Source organism: Pleurodeles waltl, chromosome 4_2 (assembly GCF_031143425.1).
Source record: "Pleurodeles waltl isolate 20211129_DDA chromosome 4_2, aPleWal1.hap1.20221129, whole genome shotgun sequence".
NCBI lineage: Eukaryota > Metazoa > Chordata > Amphibia > Caudata > Salamandridae > Pleurodeles > Pleurodeles waltl.
Window position 1 is genome coordinate 1,045,076,005 of NC_090443.1, and position 23,576 is coordinate 1,045,099,580.

The 23,576-nt window shown below is 47.1% G+C and overlaps 1 protein-coding gene across 4 annotated transcripts in view; it reads right to left on the reverse strand.

Annotated features, from left to right (window-relative positions):
• Positions 1 to 23,576, reverse strand: part of STX3 (syntaxin 3) — a 260,345-nt gene that overhangs the window by 105,830 nt on the left and 130,939 nt on the right. For all 4 annotated transcript variants that reach the window (XM_069233027.1, XM_069233026.1, XM_069233029.1 and 1 more), the window contains exons 2-4: positions 21,162 to 21,239; positions 9,338 to 9,437; positions 3,032 to 3,106 (exon numbers count right to left, since the gene is read on the reverse strand). In XM_069233027.1, coding sequence (XP_069089128.1) covers positions 3,032 to 3,106; positions 9,338 to 9,437; positions 21,162 to 21,239 — 253 coding nt within the window. The remainder of the gene's footprint in view (positions 1 to 3,031; positions 3,107 to 9,337; positions 9,438 to 21,161; positions 21,240 to 23,576) is intronic.

Genomic DNA, 23,576 nt, shown 5'->3' on the forward strand with positions numbered 1-23,576 from the left:
GGAACATATACATGCACACCTATGAGCACTGGGGCCCTGTGTGACAGGGTCCCAGTGACACATACATATAGGCCACAAACCTATGAGCACTGGGGTCCTGACTAGCAGGATCCCAGTGACACATAACAACCATACTGAAAACATGGTGTTTTCACTATGAGCACTGAGGCCTGGCTATCAGGTTCCCAGTGAGACAGTGAAAACAGTGACAAAACACCCTGACATACACTCACAAACAGGCCAAAAGTGGGGGTAACAAGGCTAGAAAGAGGCTACCTTCTCACAGTAGGCCAGATACAATCACAGCTGTGAGAAGAGTTGTTCCTGGTGTGATGGTCTTAAGGGTAGACCCGAGTGTGCATGCCTCATTTGCATTCATTGTGGAGTAACATACTGTAAAGTTGTAAAAGGTTCAGGGAACTGGCAGGTACTCACACCTCTAGACATAGGTAGCTTCCAAAGAGGAAGATAAAAGGACTTTTTGCAGGTGATATACAAGAAGAATGTGGAGGGAAGTTTTTAAGGGGAAGTAGGTGTTCTGTTTCTACTGAATTGCAGGAGGATTTTCTAGATTAAGAGTGCACAGTTAATCAATAGAAGCAACAGTTTAGTATTTTATAAGCACACTGGCGGTATCAGTTGTTTGTAAACCTTGATACTTGGGAGAGTGGGGAATAAACCTCTAAATTGCACTGTTTTCAGGAGGGGCGTGTACAGTTCTAAGCTAGAACATGTTGGTGGGAGTCCAGTCGGTTGGTTAATGTTTTTAGTTTCCATGATAGGCTCAGATAAGCCTCAGACACCCACAATAAAGCTGTGATGGGCACCAGGAAAGGTTTGTCATGTGTGCAGATAACAAGGTGGTCTCCCTCTTGACCAACCTGCCTTTCTACACTCCAGCTCACCATCCGCACGTTGCTTGCTACTCTTGAATTTGGCCTTTGAGTCCCGGAATAGTTCAAGCATGGATCACATTTTTCTAGAAGAACAATTTTTTTCAGTCACTTGAACCTAAAACCTCAAACCTGTGCAGTTGCAGATTCCAGTTTTCAGTCTCTGCTTATTCACCCCACCCTTTCCCAACTCTGTGACGTGTTGGAAAAGGGTGGGTGACTGGCTGAGTGACAGGTAGCCATTGGCACTGCAGAGCTTAAGCCTGAAACCCCCCCGGCTAACTTTATCTGCAATGCTTTACTGTGTCACAGATTGGGAGGCACTGAGGTGTGCCAGGGTCTGAGTGCCCGGGGTCTGAGGCCAGGGCTGGGGGTTTCACCGGCCCTGGATAATCTCTGATGGCTGGTGCAGGCGCCTTCATGTGCCAGACATCAGCTTTCTCTCTAGCACAGATGACTTCGGCTGCTGCAAGATGGCATTCTCTTTTTATACTGGGAGTAAATATAAGATTATTATTCACTCTTGGTATAACAAAGCAGGGGGGCATATCCCTGGAGTCCTAACGGGAAAACCACCACTGGTGACCAGATGGAAAATGTCATGTCTTATGAGAACATGTTGGGAGAGATGAGTCTTGAGTAAGGGTGGGCATAACTTGCAGAATTCCGTGACGCGTAATCATGTGGAATTACTCCAAAATTCTGCAAGATTACAGAGTGTTACACAAGAAGAGTAATTCTGCATTTAGTGCCATTTAAGCAGCACACAACTTCCCCTGCACGTCCAAAACAGACGTAAGGCTGTGTTTTGCCAAATAAATATTGCTAAATGTAGCACAACATGAATAGAGAGCGTGAGCAGCCACGCACGCTTGCTAAATGTGCTCTTGGGGTAGTTTATTTCCCCAATTTACTCCCAGCATTTAGCACTAGTTTCTTAGTGCAAAATGCACCTACGCATTCAAAATGGACACAAGGATGCACTTTGCTCTAAGAAATTTGCACTAAACGCAACACAGCATAAACAGCATTCAACAAGCAGCTCCTGCTCACTAAATGTCCTCTTGTGGTAGGATTTACCCCCCAAATTACTCTTAATTAAGCTAGTGGGCGAAATAGCATTACTACTGGTAACTACGCATCAAAGAGTAACTCTGAAATACCAAAATAACTCTCATTACTTCAGCGTAATTAAAATTCCACCCATGCCTAGTCCTAAGGCTTAATATAAACTGCATCAGTGATTAGATGTGGCAGATTTCCCTGGGCTGATTTTTTCCAGAAGTGAGCTCTACTCACACCAACCTATTGGTCACCGGTTTTGTTGTAACCAACATTCAAAAGTCATCATGTATCTGGAAAAGCTGGATCGGAGGGCAGTCACTCAGTGTGTGCGGAGTTTGTGCTTGTCTAAATCACAGGTTGGTGTTGTGAGAAGAGTCACTTAAGAGAGATACAGGGTTCTTAACTGGCAGACTCTACAGAGCTGGGGTGTCCCTGATTGCAGGAGTTGACCGGATGTATTTGGTCAAGTGACTTTGAGGGACAGTCTCTTAATGTTGGTTCTGTTGGTCACTGATGGTTGAATGTCTTTGATCGATGCTCACAACTTTGGCCCTTTGATCTGGCAAGGATAAGATGTCTTAAATATGGTCAGCAGGTGCTTAAGGGAACAATCGGTTATAGAGTGTGATGATCAGTCGGTTGCTGACGTAGAGCAGTGCTTAAAGCATGTATACTTTTCAAGCTATTGGCTGATGACATCTGAGAAACATTAATTCATGGCTATATTGGCTGAGGTTGCTGGGTGATTACATTTAAAGGACAGTCAAAAAGTTGGTAATTTACTTTTAGGAAGAAGTAGGTGGCTTAAGGTTTGATAGCGGTTGCCTCGATAGACCATCAAGGTCAAGTGTGTCAATAATTCATGGACTATGTTCTATGAAATGTGCCACTTGTGGTGTTTGAGTCTGGAAGTAGCACCTGGGTTTCGTATTGTTGGAGTACCATTTAGAATTTTGTATTTCCAAGGCATTTCACATTAGTAGGAGGATGTGGTGTTTGTTTATGATTTCTCAAGGATGACATCGTTGAATTGGGAGAGCCGTCTTAAGGGAATTTCAGGTACGGACACTCACCCTTCAGCCGATTTCGGACACTGTTTGCCATTTTCTTGATGTCTCCCGTCAGTTTCTCCAGGTCATCCTTCGTCTCTAAGAGAAGAGAAAGGGAATAACACAGTCAGCGCAGATCAGTGTGGAGAGGAGGCTTCAACCTCATCAAACCGGAAGCAAACAGAATCACGGGGGACACAGAGAAGTGAATCAAGTACTGAAGAAAAGGCGGAGGAGAGGGAAGATTGAATGTTTGGACTCAGAGCCACAACTCACAAGAGTGCGAGAGATGGAACTGCACTCCCTTCTGAAAACTGACACCGAATGACCAAACTAGCACTCGGGTTACTGAGATTATAAGAGGGGGAAACAGCAATGGATGCAGAGTGCCGGGGAAACTTCCAGTCTCATAACACAGAAGCTGAACACATTGTTAGAATGTGTGGAAATAGTGTCTTTTGAAGGTACTTCCTATAACCCTCAAAGGGAATATCTTACCCTGTAAGCATCTGTTTGTGGCATGTAGTGCTGTAGATTCACATGCTCTGCATACTGCTGCCATCTAGTGCCGGGTCTGGAGTTGTGCAAGTTGTTTTTCTTCGACAAAGTGTTTCGTTACACAGGGTAGAGTGACTCTTCCTCTTCGTGATAACACGCACGGGCTTCGACTCCATTGTTAGACCGTTTTCCCACAGGCGGGTGAGACTGGAGTGTAGAGCAAGTGTAAGAAATGAGATGTCCGTGTGAAAAGAGTGAGAAACTGCACGGGTCACAGCTGTCCAGGGAGGAGGGGGGACGCATGTGAATCTGCAGCACTACATGCCACGAACAGATGGCTACAGGGTAAGTAACATATTCCATTCGAGGCATGTGTGGCTGTATATGCATATGCTCTGCATAGACTTTAAAGCAGCCCCCCTCAGAAGCGGTGCCTAACCTGCGGGTGCTGCAGTTGTTTGAAAAAGTGTACGTAGCACTGGCTGACTTACATTGGGTTGGCGTGCTAAAACATCCACACTACGATGTTTGGTGAAGGTGTGTGGTGTGAACCATGTAGATGCCTTACATATGTCAGCTATTTAAATGTTTCCTAAAAAAGCCCTCTACACTCTCTTTTTCCTAGTAGAGAGTGCTCCAGGAGGTGTAGGTACAGTACGTTTGGCTCTAGCATAAGATGTTTGAATGCATTTTACTATCCATCTAGCTGTGCTTGATTTGGCTATAGGGTTCCCTTTTTGAGGAGGTGAAAAGGCAACAAAAAGTTGCTGAGTTTTTCTGAACGTTTTAGTTCTACCAATGTAGAACATAAGAGCCCTTTTAACATCTAATGTATGGAGAACTCTTTCTGCAGGATCTGGTTGTGGGAAAAAGACTGGTAAATCAATTGATTGGTTGAAGTGAAAATGAAAAACACCTTTAGGGAGAAATGTAAAGTTGGTGCAAAGAACCACCCTGCCTTTAAACATTTGGAAGAAAGGGTCTTCCAAGGTTAAAGCCTGGAGCTCACTAACATGTCAAGTGAAGTTATAGCAACTAAAAATGCCACTTTCCAAGAAAGGAACAAAAGGCGACAGTGTAGGGACTCAAATGGAGGGCCTATAAGTTGTGTGAGAACGACATTAAGATTCCATGAAGGTCCGGGTGGAACCTGTGGTGGAACAACTCTTTTAAGCCCCTCCATGAAAGCTTTAATGACTAGGGTCTTGAATAAAGAGATGTGTTGCCTATTCTGTGGATAGGCAGCCATTGCAGCGAGATGTAATCTTATGGATGTGAACGCTAACCCAGCCTTTTCTAAATGAAGCAAGTAGCAGACAGTGTCTTGTACCTTAGCTTTGAAAGGGTCATTGTGTTTGAATGACAAAAGCAGACAAACCTTTTCCATTTTGCCGCATAGTAAGCTCTAGTGATAAGTCTAAAGGCTTCTTTAAGAATGTTCATACATTCTGGTGGCAAATTAGGGCAAAACTCTATGACCTCAGGAGCCAAATCGCTAAGTTGAGAGTCTTGGGATCTGGGTGCCTGATTTCTCCATTGTTCTGAATAAGGTCAGGCCTTCTCGTGGGGAACTAGTGAGAGATCTAGTAGTGTTGTGAACAAGGGTTGACAAGCCCAGGTGAGAACAACTAGGATCATTGTGAGAGATGTCGGTCTGAGCTCTTGAACCAGAAATGGAAGAAGAGGGAGAGGAGGAAAAGCATAGGCAAATAATCCCTGATCAACTCATCCATAGTGCGTTGCCCTTGGATAATGGATGTAGGAATCTGGAGCAAAGGTTTGGGCATTTTGCATTTTCTGCGGTTACAAAAATATCTATTGAAGGAACCCTCATCTCTGGAAGTATGGGAGGAGGACTTGTGGGTAGAGTTCCCATTTGTGGGCTTTTTTCTGCATCCTCCTGAGCAGGTCTGCAAAGTTGTTGCCCGTGCCTGAGAGATATTCTCCTAGCAGATGAATGTTCTGATGCAAGGCCCATCTCCAAATGATCTGTAGTTGTTGCAAAAGTTGCAGAGACTGTGTCCCCTCGTTTTTGTAGATAATACATGGCTGTCATGTTGTCCGGACTAGGAAAACCCTGTGAATGAGGTGAGGAAGAAAGGCTTTCAAGACGAGGTGAACAGCTTGAAGCTCGAGGAAGTTGATATGGAGACCCTGGTGTTTGGTGTCTCATATACGCAGCGCACTGTGAGGTCCTTCGGATGTGCCCCCCATCCTGTGAGTGAGGCATCTGTTGTGAGAGTTATGTGGGGAACTGGGTCGTGAAAAGGTTGCCCCTTCAACATGTTGGTATTCCACCATTGCAGAAAGTGATAAGTTTTGTGGTCTATCAACACTAGATCTTGTAAATGACCATGTGACTGAGCCCACTGTTGAACTAGACACTCCTGTAACGGACACATGTGTAGTCGGACATGGGGTACTATAGCGATGCAGGAGGCCATCATCCCTAGAAGACGCATATCTGCCCTCGCTTTTATCTGCTGATTTGGTTGAAATTTAGGTAGTAGTATCTGAAAATCCTAAACTCTTGCAGATTTGGGGTACGCTAGCCCTATTTGTGTGTTTGGAATGGGCCCTAGATATGGCTGTATCTGTAGAGGTTGTAGGTGGGAGTTGGGAAAACTGATTGGGAATCCCAAGCTGTGAAGCAGGTCTATTGTGATTTGAGTGTTCTGTTGACACTGCTGGAGAGTGGTGGCTTTAATAAACCAATCGTCCAGGTAGGGAAACACGTGCATCTTTTGTCTGCGTAGATGGGCCGCCACCACTGCCAGACACATGGTGAATACCCGCGGTGCAGTAGTCACTCTGAATGGAAGGACTTTGAACTGAATGTTTCCCGCCCACCACAAACCTGAGATATTTGCAATGAGCTGGGTTTGTTGGTATGTGCAAATATGCGTCTTTTAGCTCTAGTGTAGCCATACAGTCGTTCTGTTGAAGGAGTGGAATCACACCTTGCAAAGTGACAATGTGAAATTGCTCTAACAGGATATATTCATTCAGTGGCCTTAGCTCTGACTGGCCACAGAGAACCGTCCTTTTTGGGTATGAGAAAGTATAGGGAGTGCACTCCTCGGCCTTGGTGTTGAAGAGGGACGGGTTCTGTAGCTCCTTTGAGAAGGACAACTTTGACTTCCTGTTTCAATAATGTTTGATGTTCTAGAGAGAGCTGATGAGTGCGAGGTGGAACGTTGGGAAGTGTGGCAATGAGCTCCGGACAATAACCATGTTGGATAATGTCCAACACTCACTGGTCTAATTTTATTGTTCGCCATGTGGGTAGAAAATGTTGGAAGTGACCCCCAACAGATGTTATATGATCGGGAGAAAAGTCACGGAACTCATTGCTTAGTGGTGGTATTGCCACCGCATGGGGAAGCATCTTTGCCACTACCTTTGCTACTGTTTCCGCTGTAGAAGCCTCTAGAGTAGTTTTTGGAGGGGGAATATTGACTTTGACCAAGCTGGTAGGAGGTTTCTGAAGTGGTGGTCTTGGAACCCCCACGATAACTGGAACAACGAAAGGAGTCCGTAAGTGTAGGTGTTTGGAGGGCCCCCATGTATTTAGCCGTTTATCTCTTTTTAATATTTTTTCAAGAGTCTCAACAACTTGGGGTCTGAAAAGATGATCCTTGTCAATGGGTACATTTAGGATGTTTTGTTGAACATCAGGCTTAAGCCTTGAAATACACAGCTAAGCGTGTGGCCGGAGCAGGATGCCGGTATTAATGCTTCTTGCTGCGGTGTCGGCAGAGTCAAGGGCACAACGTATTGAGGTATTAGATATCTATTTGCCCTCCACGACAAGCTCCTGCCCCTTTTTCCTGTTCTCATCTAGCAAATGCTGGAGGAGCTCCTCCATTTCATCCCAGTGACCACAGTGGTATCTGGCAAGCAAACCCATTGAATTGGCGATACGCCATCGGTTTGCCGACTGGGCTGCAATCCTTTTCCCCGCCGCGTCAATGCACATACTTTCTTTGTCGGGTGGCAGGGCATCACCAGACGCTTGAGAATCAGCCCTTTTACATGCACTGGTGATTAGCAGTGAATAGGATTGTCCCTGTCCTCTAATATATATAGGGTCTGAAGGAGAGTGTTTATATTTTTTGTTAACCCTGGGTGTGAGTATTCTAGCCCTGGGACTCTGGTGGTGGAGGTGGTGGTCGTGGAGATGGAGACAGTGGCGGAAGAGGCAAAGGACTGGTGGCTCTGTCCATTTTTTTCCTCTTCCCTGGAGCAGGGGAATCAAGAGCCTCTTGAAAAGACAACTGTCTTTCTGAAGATGGTGGTATTGTAGCTGGAGGCTTTGACAGAATACGGCCAGTCTTTGGCTGAATCTGTATTTGTTACTGCCAAGTATATAATTTCTCATATAATTTACGAAGAATAGGCTCCACTGGTGTTTCAACAGCCTTTTTCAGAGTCAACCTCGCAGATTTTTTATTCAAGCCGAAGTTGTGTTTGGCACCTAAGTCCCTCTCGATGTTGAGGCTGGTGATGTGGTTGGTTGGCTCGGCATCAGTGGGCAGCTAGGTGTTCAAGTTGTCAGCACTGAAGGCTTCAGGTGAAGTTTCTGCCCGAGCCGGAGCGTCCAAACTTGTTTCTCAGTCCAGACCATGGCTTACAGGGAGTGGCAGTCCAAAGGCTTCTTGTTCTGGAGGCGCATCTTTTTTTGAATGTTCAACCCAAGGTTATGTGATGTCGGTGATTTCAAATTCGAGTTCTGGGCCGGATTCTGAACTGGCCTCGACAGAGAATGCCTCTTTATCCGCTAACAATGCTTAAGGCAGTTGCTCCTCACCACCGTTTTGATGCCCGAAGAGGTCAGAAGGGCCCTTGGTGGCCTTCTAATGTATCTCGAGCCTGCATGCCCAAAAGTCTCTGAGAATCATCTTTGAGCAGAAGAAGCAACAGGCCTCGCAATACACCTTCCTGCGGTCCAGTGAAAAACACAGGTTACAGACCTGACAGGAGTTGGTCCGTGGATACCTGGCATGACTACATGGGCGGGAATGGAAAGGAGCCTGTTCCATTACCAGGAGGGCATTCTTTGGAGATTTTGCTGGAGAGTGAGTGTGAAGACCTCGAAGGGTGAGTCCTGTGGGGGCACAGTGGATCCGCATCGACTCGACAAGCGTGTAATACCGTGATACGCAGATGGGAGAAACGCATCTGAAAACAAAACCGACAAGGGTAGATTAGGAACCGATGAGAGATCCAACGACGGTCTTGATCTGGAGCGCAAGCACACAAGTCTGAACCCGACGGCAGAGAGAAAACAATCTAACAATGGAGTCGATGCCCATGCGCAGTATCACCGTGGAGGAGGAGTCACTCTACCTGCACACATCCGGACCCAACACTAGATGGCAGGAGTATGCAGAGCGTGTGTATATACAGCCACACATGCCTTGAACTAACTGTTTTCTTTGAGGTTTTTAGAAAATATTTAAAATCAACTGTCCTCGCTACAAAACAGTTTCCAAAAAAACAGCCAAGGCAAGTGCATCCTTACGCACTTCTTATATAACTGCAGTACCTGGCAAACTCTTCCAATTGAAATGGAGCGTGCAGTTGCCTCTGTGGTTAGACTAACTTCACAGAAATGCTTAACGTGACTGAAGAGAAGAATAAGTTCACTTCTCTGCATATAAATGGCACAGAAGGGATCACTTTTATAGGCTTACTGCTCTAAGGATTAAGGCACCTAGAGAGGGAATGTGATAAAAATGGAAAAGATAGTGTCTGTTCCAGGAATGGGTACAGACAGAGCCTCACTCAGCAGTCACCTGAGCACAAGACACTTGGTCGGGCATCACTCACTTGGTTCAGGAATTGGCGCAGAGAGAATGACGCTGTAGAGCTTCTTCACCTCATCAACATCCTCCGAGATCTTGTCAATGTTCTGTCGGATTTCTTCAATCTGCACAAAAAACATGGAGGTAAGAACAGAGTAGGGTCAAGGTCATTCTAAGTCAATAACAGCTGAAAAATAAGAGAGGAAGATAAAACTGTAAGTGAGAAGAGGAATTAGTGATGGAAAGAGAATCATAGCAGTGAGAACACCACCCTTGCACTGCAGTAGTAAATGTACGGATATACATGGGATAAAGTACTCCCCTCCCCCGGATGTGCCTTGTAATGATACTGCAAGTCGCTGAAGAGTTACGCGAGCATATAGAGGATTGCGGCCGAAGGCTGAGGATCTACAAATCCACGGTCTCTGACACTGTGATGGGCAACTTAATCTTGTCATACAATTTGCTGCTCCCTTCCAGATTTGCCAATTCTGAACCCTTTCTGGGGCCTGTACTTCCTCCTTGGGGTCTCAGCATTGGCATAACCAATGGCAAAGCAAAGTGGGGTATGGGCGAGAACTGGGACTGATTGTAACCCAGGTCCTGCGACCAACACCCACAGGGTACAGCTTTTGGGCATGGGCAATAGGCGCCGCCCTGAGTCGGGAGCAAAGCCTGGCCTTCAAGAGGGTGAGGAATTCAAAAAAGTAATGTTTTAACTTACTCAGGAAAATGTGTTGCCTGCTGCAGACGCAAACAACGCCAAAGCTAATAGGCCTTGCTGGCCAAAAAAGAAAGAAAAAAGGGTGCAGTGATGCGGCTGCTACTGCATGATGACAGAAGTTTGTGCATGCACCACCACATGTGCATCTGCCTACCAAACAGCCTACCGTTTAAGAAATACAAAAGCACTTGTACTTTTTTTGGGGGTGTTTTTTTTTATTTTTTTTAAGGCATATGGTCTGGCAGCGATTTCCTACCCGGTCTTAAAAAAAAAAAAAAAAAAAAAGTACTATGGGGGTGGTGAGGGCAACGGAGGAGCAGGTGGGAATTTGGTGAAAAATAAAAATAAAGCCCGATTGGGCGAAAGGAGCGGAAAAGAAGCACAGAGGAAGAGAGCAACACTGCACACCGGGGAGCAGTGGAGAAGCACATGACTAAGAGCAACATGGAGGACAGGGGAGAAGCACATGAAGAAGAAAGCTGAAAACACATGCACTCTCATGGAATGTTTAATCAAAAAGAAATAAGTCGTTTTTGAAAAGTGAGCAGTGAAGGATACAAATCAGCCAGTTAAGAGGATGGTAAGGAGGCTGTGCTCCATAGGAGGGGCAAACACAAGCATAGGAAGGTAAGCCAACAAATAAGAAGCAAGCAAATGAGAGTGACAATAAAGCCAAGCTATGGTAAGCAATGGGCGGCCCAGAGGCTTACTATAAGTTCTTGGTAAGCCCACAACAGGTATTTCCCAAACAGACACCTTATCCTGCCTGGTATTCTTGACTTAAAAACAACTGAATAGGATTACTCCAAACTTAGCATCATAACGTTTTTAAGAGGAATGTTTTTGCTTGATTTGCTTTAAATCTATACATAGGTTTGAGAATTTAAAGTCCGAAAATTGTGTCGGATGGGCTTGAAAGGACTATATTGTAAAGATGTCCTACACATTAGCTTGCAAACTGTCCTTGAACCTGGACTCAAAAACAATTTGCAGACTCAAATGTAAAAAACAAATGTCCCCATTGGATGAGGGAGCTTTTAGCTCCATTTGACAATGTTGGTTCCGCAGTCCCAACCCTTTTATTGCCCGGCCGTAAGGGAAAACTTTCTCTTGTGACAGCCATTACAGGCAACGGGGCTCAGCCTAAAACAAATGAGAGCCATAAAGGAGCACACGTCACCCCCAGAATGCCTTTCGCCCCCTTCGTGGCTACAGAAGTGGTACTCAACCGCACTCGCCCTATCCCAGCCACCGTCCCACGCAAGCTACCCAGTCTCGGCATGGACAAGGGCGCGGTTCATAAAGACCCCGTGGGTCAAGTAGCCAAATGTCTGCTACAACCACTGCCCCCCACTCCCCTGCAGCCACAACCTCGAAGCCCTCCTAATCTTGCCCTAAAAGATCATGGGCGTCCAGTTGGTGACAGAATCAGCCATCATCTCCACCACTAGCAGTCCACATCAGACAGGTGTATCTTACGGAACACTTGGAGAGGCGACTGCCTTCCCTTCGAATCCTCCCTTCCTCCTATACCTCCAACACACGATCACCTGACGGAGGATCATTTGTCCCTGCTCCAAAAGGAAGTCATGGCTCTCTTGGCCAAGGGAGCCATAGAGAGGGTTCCGATGTCAGAAGTAGGCAGTGGTTGTTATTCTCTGTACTTTCTGATACCCAAGAAGAACAAAGGTCTTTGGACTATCTTAGATCTGCAAACCCTCTATCTCTTCCTCAAGAGGGAGAAGTTCAAGATGCTCACATTGGCTCAGGTCTTGTCTGTCCTGGACCCAGGAGAGTGGATGATAGTGCTTGATTAGCAGGATGCTTATTTTCATATCCTAATCTTGCCTGCCCATCCGTGCTACCTGCGGTTTACAGTAGGCAACGAGCACTTTCAGTTCACCGTGCTCCCCTTTGGCCTTACCAGCACCCCTCAGGTGCTAGCCAAGGTGATGGCAGTGGTCGCAGCTCATCTGCAGAGATCAGGGGTGCCAGTCTTTCCCTAGCTCGACGACTAGTAGTTGAAGGTGGGCTCACCACAGGCTGTCGTCTCCCACCTCCAGACTATGGCGAACCTCCTGCATTCGCTGGGGTTCACTATAAGCATGCCAAAGTCACACCTGACTCCCTCTAAGATGCTTCCTTTCATTGGAGCTGTTCTGGACACAGTGCAGTTTCAAGCCTAACCTCCCAAGCAGTGAGCCCAGGATATTCAGGCTATGATACCAATGTTTCCACCTCTATCCTGGATTTCGGTGAGAATAACCCTGAGGCTGCACCTTGTTAGTAAAACATGCCATATGGCATATGTGTGCTCTGCAGTGGGACCTGAAGTTCTAGTGGGCGCACCGTCAGGGGAATCTCTCCAACATGGTTCAGAACTCGGAGGGAACTGCAAAAGATATGCAAGGGTGGCTGATGAACCGAGATCGGGTCAAAGGTAGGCTCCTCTCCCTTCCCCACCCAGATCTCACAGTAGTGACAGATGCATAACTCCTGGGATGGGGCAGACATCTGGGAGAGGTGGAGATCAGAGGACTCTGTTCTCTGTCAGAATCCGTACTCCACATCAACTTGTTGGAGCTCCGAGCAATCGGGTTGGCATTGAAAGCCTTCCTTCCTTCCTTCAAGGGACAGCTGGTGCAGGTGTTCACAGACAACACCACAGCCATGTGGTACTGCAACAAACAGGGTGGAATGGGGTCGTGGACCCTATGTCAAGAGGCTCTGCATCTCTGGACATGGCTGTGACAACAGGGCAGATCCCTGTTGGGTCAGCATCTGGCAGGTTCCCTGAACAACAGAGCAGACAAACTCAGCCAACGATGCCTAGCCGATCATGAGTGACATCTCCATTCAGAGGTGGCGCAAGGCCTCTTTTAGCAGTTAGATCTGTTCACCTCCGCTGAGAACGCAGGAAGTCAGCAATTTTGCATGCTGGAGTTTCCAAGGTGGCTCTCGCTAAGAGTTGCTTTTCATCTTGAATAGAGCTCAGGCCTCCTGTACGCCTTTCCACCCATAACACTCCTGTCCAGAGCTCTCAAGAAGGTCAGAAATGACCAGGCCCAGGTCATCCTTGTGTCTTCCGACTGAACAAGGAGAGTCTGGCATCCCGAACTCAGCATGAACATCAATCCTCTGATCAGACTGCCCCTTCGGGAGGATCTTCTGTCACAGCTGCAGGGGAGGGTCCTTCACCCAAACAAGTCAGGCAACAGTTGGCAGCTTTTGACCTTCCTCCCGAAGTCTGCACTGTCATTCTGGCAGCCAGGTGTCCCTCTCCCAAGACAGTATACGCCTGCTGATGGAAAAGGTTTGTATCATATTGTACAGAGAAATCTTTCAACCAGCTTTCTGCTTCTCTCTCTGATGTACATCTTTTCATTGCCCAGCAGGGCTCAGCTCTGGGTACTCTAGAGGATTACCTTTCTGTTCTGTCTGCCTGACCAGCCCTCTTTATTTAAGTCCCCTATTCTACATAGGTTTCTCAAGGGACCTTAACGTGGTTCTCACATTCCTTATGTGTGCTTCTTTCGAGCCTCAGCATATTTGTCCCCTTTGGCTCCTCACGCTCAAAACAGCATTTCTCATGGTAATAACATCCGACCGGAGGGTGAATGAGCTGCAGGCGTTCTCATTCAAGCATCCCTCATCTGTTTTTCCAGATAAACTGGTGCTTTGCACTAGGGTGTCTTTCCTTCTGAAAGTGGTGACACCATTTCATTTGGGCCAATCAGTCACCTTTCCCACTTTCTATGCTCCTCCACATCCCTCCAAAGAGGAGGAGTGACTCCGCCATCCGGACCAAAAAGAGGGTTGTCATTCTACCTTGACCGCGCACAAGAGTTATGGGTGAACAACCAACTCTTTGTGAGCTATGTTGGGGCAAAGAAAGGTCGGGCAGTGCAGAAGCGAACCATTTTGCACTGGACTTTCTCTGCATAAAAATCTGCTATGCACTGGCCAAAAATAGCCTCCTGAGGGCTTAAGGGCTCATTCCACCTGGGCTTAATCTGCCACCACTGCATTGGCACGTGGAGTCCCAGGCCTGGACATCCGCCAGGCAGCAACATGGGTGTTCCTGCACACATTTAACAAACACTACTCCCTGGACAGTCAGGGCCGCAGGGGCAGCCATTTCCACAGTTCAATCCTGCAGGACTTCTTAGTTTAGAATTTGTCTGCCAGGGACGGTATTGCTTGGGTATCTATTCAAAGGTAAGGAATCTACAGATAGATGTCTTTATCAGAGGAACAAGTTACTTCCCTTCAGTAACATTATCTGGTAGAGACAATATCTAGCCACAGATTCTTTAATGACCAACCCATCCTCTCCGCACAGTGAATAGATTTCTAGGATCAGGGATGATCCCTTCAGGCCCCTAGTTTGGATACACTAGTGTCTGAACACTTCATGGCTCTGCGCTACTGGTGTGGAAAGTCTTGAAAAGTAACTGATGTCAGAATGCTGAGGTGGCACCTATATAGGTGACCACAACATCACTTCCGCCATGAAGGACGCCACACAGAGCCAATCTACAACACCTCCCGGCACACAGTGGTAATGCTGATTGTTAGACTTGGCATCCTTGGCGTGGTCACCCCTAACTTTTTGCCTCTGTTTCACAGGTTGTTGATGTGTGCTGGACTCTGTTTCTGCTGTTTTTGATAGTCTGGGCACTTTACCACTGCTATCCAATGCTAAAGTGCAATTATTCCTATGTAAAATGTATATGTAATTGGCTGTCCATGATTGGCATATTTGATTTACTAGTAAGTCCCTAGTTCAGTGCACTAGAGGTGCCCAGGGCCTGTAAATCAAATGCTACTAGTGGGCCTGCAGCACTGGTTGTGCCACCCACATTAGCAGCCCTGTGAACATGGTTCAGAACCTGCCTCTGCAGTGTCTGTGTGCAGTTTTAAACTGCCAATTCGACTTGGCAAGTGTACCCACTTGCCATGACTAAAACTTCCCTTTTCACACATGTAAGGCACCCCTAAGGTAGGCCCTAGGTAGCCCCATGGGCAGGGTGTAGTGTATGTTTAAGGTAGGACACATGCTAGTTTGTTTTATATGTCCTAATTGTGAAATACTGCCCAAGTCGATTTTCACTGTGCAAGGCCTATCCCTCTCATAGGTTAACATGGGGGCTGACATAAATATTATTAAAGTGCAGATTCCCTTTGGGAGCAGATAGAAGTTTGGAGTTTAGGACCTCTGAACTCACAATTTAAAAATACACCTTTTGGAAAAGGTTGATTTAGATTGTGTGTTTGAAAATGCCACTTTTAAAAAGTAGGCATTTTCTTGCTTAAACTATTCTGTGACTCTGCCTGTTTGTGGATTCCCTGTCTGAGTCAGTTTGACAGTTGGGCTGTTTGCACCTCTCCTCTAGACCGTGACACAAAGGGAGTGGGGGTGTAGCCTGCATATCCTGATGAGCCATCTGTGCTAGGAGAGAGGGGAGGAGTGGTCACTTACACCTGAAAGGGCTGTGCCTGCCCTCACAAGAAGCAGTCTCCAACCCCCTGGTGTGTGTCTGGGGCCTGGCCTGTGCAAGGCAGGATCTTGTAAACAACAGAGTCTTTCCTTTGAAGTTTGCCAACTTCAAAGGCAGAAAGGGGTATAGGTTGTGGACCCAAAACCCTGAAAATTAGATCGCTTCTGGAATCAAGAGGAACCTCTGCCAAGGAGAAGAGCTGAGGAGAAGTGCTGCCCCTGCCTGTGACTGTGCTTTGTTGGGCTATCCTGCAGTAGCTGCTTCTGCCTGTGAAAGGGGACAAAGACTGGACTTTGTTGTGCATTCCTGCTTGAGAATAATCTCCAAGGGCTTGTACAGAGCATGCCTACTGTTTTTGAAGCCTCAGGGCCATCAAAGACTTTCCCCTGCTGAGATTCCTGCCCTGCCAAGTGGTGCCCTATCCAGTCCCTTGAAAGTTGAAGTTGGCAGACAAGAACTGAAAATCCAGGTAGAGAATGCCGTGCGGGGAAATTTTCGATGCACATTTTATAACACAGCTGATAAACGACGCACTGCCGGCTTTGCGGCTGAAATTGACGATCCACCTGCATCGCGGCTGGGAGCTCAACGCGACCGGATTTTCCACGCATCGTCCCTGGGCGTCCAAGTCAACCGGACCCTGCATGGATCCGAGGTGCCCCGTCCGGAAATCGACGCACCGCTCCCTTGTGAGGGAGAAAAACGACACATCGCCGACCCGACCTGAGGAAATGACGCACTGCCTCACTTACAAGTAAGGAATCAATGCATTGCTCCCCTTTTCCGATGCACACTCACCCGTGCGGCTTTATTTCAGACGCTTACCAGGTGCTTTGCATAACAACAGCATTCTTGCTGTTTTCTAAGGGTTAACACTCTTATTCTTTTGAAAATTCATATCTTGACTTGTGTATGTTAGATTTTTGTCATTTGAGTCTTGTTTGTTTAGATAAATATTCCCTATTTTTCTAAACCTGTGTTGTGTTATTTTGCAGTGTTTTCACTGAGTTACTGTGTGTGTTGGTACAAATACTTTACACATTGCTTCTGAAGTTAAGCCTGCCTGCTCGTGCCAAGCTACAAAGGGGGTGAGCGGGAATCAACTGAGGGTGATTCTCCTTTACCCTGACTAGAGAGAGGGTCCTTGCTTGGACAGGGGGAAACCTGACTGTCAACCAAAGACCCCATTTCTAACATGCATGCAAAAATCTTGCAGATCCAGTCAGACGCCTGGGAAACTGGCTGAGCTGCGAAGGAGGTGTGTTTACGAGAGAATCGGGTAGAGGAATAGAATCCTTTGAAGTGGCCAGAGCCTGGGAAGCAATTGTCAAAAATCTGAAAGACCAAGAACCAGATACTCCTGAGTTTTTGCCTAGTGTCTAAAGGATCACCTGCAACTGCACTACACTAGGGATAGCAACACACATAGAGAGCAATCCAAAACATATTAGCTCCCTAAAGTCTAGGGAATGGCACGGGCACCACACCACGGGAACGCTGCACAACATAAGGAGTGGAAGAGGACTTGGCACAATAATGATATAAAGGGATAAAGCTGGAAGTGACTCATGGGGGTTGGGGAAGGTTATTATTACTTTTTGGGGTGGTGACTGTTTACTGGGGGAAATGGAAGGATTACAACTGTAGATTTTTGATATGTCTAAAACCCAATAAAATCAGTCTAAAAATAGTATTATGGGAGCTGGCGAGTACCCCTGAGCTGCCAGGGTCATGCGCAGATGGGGATTGACAAAAGGGAACCTCTTTGGCACAAAATTTAAAATAAAAAGAAAATGAAAATGTGGTATTCCCAAACCCAGAGTCTGGGCTCCGTGACCCAAAAATCCCATTTCAGGGCACTGAATCTGGAACTAAGATCAACTAATTCACATAGAGCTAAAAATAATAAAAATGCAAAAATAATCATCAATTAAATACAAAAATTATAACAGATAATAATAATAAATCATCATCATAATATTCGTAATAATCATCATAATAATAATAATTATAAATAAAAACACAAGAAAAAAGAGACCACTAGGTAGTTATAGTTAAGACCTAGTTTCTATAGAGAAAGCTTTTTTGTTTGCTAATAACTTTGGCGCCGTTTGATGAATCTTCAAAAATGTTTCCAAAATAATATGATGCTCGCTTCAGCTGCTGTCTGGAAAGTTTTGTGGTGATCCGATAAGCAGGGGCCGAGAAAAAGGGAGGGGGGGCAAAATGCATTATCCCCGTGCATTTTTCCATAAGGATTTTAAACGGGAATAGCGCCGGAACCACTGGCAGAAAGGTCGCTCTTGGTCTAGAAAGCACCCTTTTTGCTATTTGGTGTAAATCTGTTCAGTAGTTTTTGAGAAATTAAAGAAACAACAAATGTGTGTATATATAGGGACGCCAAGGCTCCTTGAACCCTTCTGATCTTGTGCTCAAATCTGATTGACTGCCAACACTTCAACAAGGAAGTGTTGGCAGCCATCTTGGGCTTCAGCTTCAACTGAGTCCCAGAAAAAAAAAAGATTAAAAACAAGAAAATGGGCCAGGGTAGGTATACCCTGACCCCTTAGCTCTGGTCCTGGACAGAAATGCTGGCTACTGCAGGAGGCAGAGAAATGGCTGGAGCATTTTCAATGCGTGTCCTGGGGGGCACCCAGGTGACATGGCTAAGCTCCGGGGGATGGGGTCCCGGGCCAAGATTGACCTGGGTGGTCCCCCACCCCCTCAAAAAATTAAAATGTTCAGGTCGGGCCCTGGGGGATGGGGTCCCCAGAGTGGAGATCAGCCCAGGAAAGGGGCCACGTGGTTACTTGAGATCACTCTACCTATAACAGGAGAATTTCTATGGTTTTGTACATTTAAAATGAGAGCCTAAATATAACGTCCCCGTAAACTTTGGTTTTTAAAGTATACATATTACTACTAGGTAGTTATAGTTAGGCCTAGTTTTTTTTTTTTACTTCCCTATATCTTTGGCACCAGTTAGTGAATTTCCCAAAAAACATTCTAGGATCACATAAGCTGCTGTCTGGAAAGTTTTGGGGTGATCCATCAAGTGGGGGCCGAGAAAAAGGGAGGGTTACAAACCGTGTTTTCTCCATGTTAATTCCCATAAGGATTTTAAAGAGGAAGCGCACCCGAACCACTGGATGGAATTACACCAACTTTACACCAAACTTGGCAAGGGCCTGCCACCCCCCACAGCCCCGGGGGCTCCAGACAGCACCCTTTTTGTTATTTGGTGTAAATCTGGTCAGTAGTTTGAAATATTAAAGAAGTGCTGGCAGCCATCTTGGGACTCGGCTTCAGCCTTCAGGCTCCCCCCCTGCGGTCCCCCACCATGCTGACTGGGTGCCCTGGAGGGCCATATAGGATGGGATTCCTGGGGTCGAGATCAGCCTTGGGAGGCTGTGCGGGATTCTCCCCCCAAAAATAAATGATAAGGCTAGGCTCCAGGGGATGTGATCCCCAGGGCTGAAACTGGTCAGGGAAGGGGGGGGCGTGTAGCATAAAATGTGTTAGGGGTTGCTTTTGCTCATTCCAGGCTGGCTTGGATGGTATTTTACCAGTCCAAAGCTGTAACACTGTGCCTGGAGTGGTGAAAGGCTTTTGTTATTTTACAGCTCGGCGAAGATGGCACTTTGTACTGCAAAATCTCTAAGCATAGGATTGGCAAATAGCAAAAGACTTTAGTGGTCATTATGAACATGGTGGTGTGGCCCGCCTTGCCGGCGGTGGCGGGAAATTGTGCCAGCCAGCATGGCGGGCCACACCGCCACATAATGAACTGATGGAGGGCCGTCATAGGCAGCCGTCACTCACCGCCAGGCTGCCTCCGTCAGGAAGCCTGGCGGCGATCGGCATCATCATCCGACAGGGCAGCGGTGCTGCCCCTCGGATAATGATCCCTCAGGCACCAGCCTTTCCAGGCTGGCAGAAGGGGTGCACCGGGGCACCCCTGGAGGCCCCTGCACTGCCCATGCAATTGGCATGGGCAGTGCAGGGGCCCCTGTGCAGTTCCCCATCGCGCAGGTCACTGCCCGATTTACGGGCAGTGATCTGCGCGACGGTTGCAGCTGCACATGCCGCACAGTGGCATTGGCGGCGGCTCCAGGCATTCCTGTGGGCCGGCGGGCGGAAATGTTTCCGCCCGCCGGCCCACAGGAATGTTCTTTATACGGCTGGCGGGGTTTCGGGGGCGCTGGCAGGTCCGGAATGAACACGGTGGTTTCAACCACTGTGTTCAGAATGGGGCCCTTTGTCTCTTTCTAGCTCAGCATGGATGGCACTGAGCTAATGCTATGCTTAAAAACCTTGCTAGAAAAACAGGCATTTAAGGGGAGCAAGTCTAGAGTATTGCTGGAATTGCAAGGTGCTCCTTACTAGAGCTTCTCTCAACCTAAACTTGGGAACTACCCAGAGTCCTTTGTTCTTTTTGTATAATGTATGCATCACTCTAACCCTGAAAGAGTTTTGTTTTGAGACATATATATTAAGAAGGAAAGAACAAGGGGATTTTAGGGGTGGGCAAGAGTATCTCAGAAAGATCATAAGTTTAAAGGGAGAAATAAATCTGAGCAGGGAAATTGTGAATGTGATCAAGGATATTACTGCAACTTATCAAAGGGATGGAAATAGAAAAAGAGAACATTTAGACCGTAATTGGTAAGGGGGAAAATAATTCTAAAAAAACTATCAAGAGGTTGCTGCAAAACGCAAAGAAGATGCATGAAATTGGCCAGAAAACCAGGAATGGCATTAATAGTGAGCAGAAAAAGAGATGACTGAAGAGACAGGTAGACTTTACTTGTGAAGGGAGAGCTGGTGTGGAAGGGCATAAACACATCAATACTGTGTAAAGTATTCTATTCATCTCAGACTGCTTCCTGAAGTGTCATCTGAAAAAGGAGCATCTAACCTGGTGGGACCAACGGGAAATTGTTGACCAACTACTGTAGTGATCAGTTTGTGAGGCCAATCTGAACCCCAAGTACAGCATTTCAGGGTAGGGCACATGCTCATCGTGTGCTTTAACAGCAGTGATCAGGTTATAGGCATGAAGATAGACCATGTGCACACGGAGGTGTTTGCAGCAGCTCCTGCAAGGTCCAGGATCATCTTCAGGGAAGCGACCAACGTGCACAAAATTCAACTCCCTTCATGAGTTACATTTATACTCCATGCCAGTGCTTAATTTGAGCCAGTGTTTTCTGGCGCTCGGCACCAGCCCTTAATTGTCAACACCAGCTCTTATGGCAGTCTGCCACATGGTGGCGCTGTTTATATAATTTCAGTACAACAACTGTTGTTTATTAATTCAATGTACATTACAAAATGGCAACACCTATCGCCCAAGCCATTCTTATAGATTTGGGGGGCTGGAATAGTCTGAATTGTCGCACTTGTAGCAGTGTGATGGTCAGTAGCAGTGTTGTTGATGTCATTTACTGCGGTGGGCGGGGCAATGGGTGGTGTAGACTGTGGTGGCCTCCTGAGGAGGTCCTGCACTTATTTATTTACAAATTAAGCACTGCCCCAAGCAAGGTCCTTAGCACCAGAGGGTGCTGAGCGAGGAGCTCGAGAACATTCTCACTTAACGAAGAAAAGCATGAGGTAGGACTTACCTGAGAGAAGAACTCATCCATGAAGGCCGTATTGTCGATGGCCAGCTCCACATCGTCAACATCGTCCGTGTCCTGCGTCTGAAAGGGACCAAGAAAGTGACCATGAGACAGGCAAATGGAGTGAGGAGCCCACTTCTGGGGGCACAACTATCAATACTGATAATCTCAGCCTCGCACGCAGGGCCAGCAGCTCCTCAAGCAGTTGCACCATCATTCCTTCAGGCAGCATTCCAAGCGCTACAGATATGCACCCAGGCCTGCGTGAAAACGCCCTGAGATTACCAGTGCGAGGAGATACACCTTCTGCAGAAGGAGCTAATTATAGCACCCTCACTGCCAGGGTTTATATTTCCATCCTGCACATGCAGACCTCACTACTGCCAGGATTCACACTCCCATCCTTCACATGCAGACCTTACTACTGCCAGGATTCACACTCCCATCCTTCACATGCAGACCTTACTACTGCCAGGATTCACACTCCCATCCTCCACTTGCAGGCCTCACTACTTCTAGGATTAATTCCCATCATGCCATGCAGACCACACTACTGACAGGATTCACACTGATTCTGCACATGCAGATCTCACTACTGCCAGGATTCACACTCCCATCCTCCACATGCAGACCTCACTACTGCCAGGATTCACACTCCCATCCTGCACATGCAGACCTCACTACTGCCAGGATTCACACTCCCATCCTGCACATGCAGACCTCACTACTGCCAGGATTCACACTCCCATCCTGCACACAGACCTTACTACTGCCAGGATCCACACTCCCATCCTCCACATGCAGACCTCACTACTGCCAGGATTCACACTCCCATCCTGCACATGCAGACCTCACTACTGCCAGGATTCACACTCCCATCCTGCACACAGACCTTACTACTGTCAGGATTCACACTCCCATCCTGCACACAGACCTTACTACTGCCAGGATTCACACTCCCATCCTCCACTGGCAGGCCTCACTACTGCTAGGATTCATTCCCATCCTGCCATGCAGACCTCACTACTGACAGGATTCACACTCCCATCCTGCACATGCAGACCTCACTACTGCCAGGATTCACAGTCCCATCCTGCACACAGACCTCACTACTGCCAGGATTCACACTCCCATCCTGCCATGCAGACCTCACTACTGACAGGATTCACACTCATCCTGCACATGCGGACCTCACTACTATTAGGATTCACACTCATCCTGCACATGCAGTGTTTACTACTGCCAGGATTCACACTCCTATCCTGCACGTGCAGACCTCACTACTGCCAGAAATCACACTCCCATCCTGCACATGAGGGCCTCGCTTCTGCCAGGATTACCATTCCTGCCCTGCGCATGGAGACCTCACTACTGCCAGGTTTCACACTCACCCTGCACATGCAGGCCTTAATACTGCCAGGATTCACACTCACATCCTGCACATGCGGGCCTCACTACTGCCAGGATTCACACTCACATCCTGCACATGCAGACCTCACAACTATCAGCATTCAGGCTCTCATCCTTTGCCTTGCCTAGACAGTTTAACACACTGTTAATTTCTCTCACATGGACACCACCCTACACAGGACACCCCCTCGCACACTAGACCATCACTGCGATAATATTAGAAAGATCTCTGAGAAAGTGTCCTCTCAGGGGGCCCGTCAGGCAGACGAGGAGCTTGCCCTATGATGAAGCATGACACCCACTGGGTGTGTGAGAGCACCGTTTCATGAATACAGGGCACCCCTTCAAATTCAGGGGTGTCCAACCTTCTTTTCCTTCAGCCCCTTATAGGAACAGCACATTTATTTGTTTATTGACTCGCACATGGAGGCAATGACACTGGGACAGTGAAGTCAGTAACTGACCCTGCAAAAGAGTGGCATGCAGAAAATGTGATACAACAGACGGACAGATACCGACAGAGGAAGAGACACTGAGGAGTGAGTCACTCCTGCTTGTGACTCAGACCTGATACATGCAGAAAGCTTGCATGACCCAATTAACATTCAGGAGCCTGGCAGGGAACCCCATAACTAGCAATGAAAACACTTCTAATAGAGGCACTTAAGAGCACTTATGGCCACATAGCAATCATGTCCTAAATGAACAGGAGGAGGGTGGGAGCACACTGCCTCACATCCCAGCACTCAGTTTGCCCCAGTGCATTATGGTAAATGCAGTGCATGGTAACACTTAATTTAGTAACAGTGTTAAATTGTCACCCGTTGGTGCAGTATATGTCAAGGACACATGTTTCAGGGCTGTCCATCAGAGAGCAACACGTTATTTTGGGGGTGCTGGCAATGCTGCTCAAAGTCTTCTCAGGACTCTGTACCACTTGCTGAGCGTAGGTGCATGAACCAGAGCTTGTTGGCTCAAGGGAGTCTTTTAAACTCAAGGAGGGTGGGA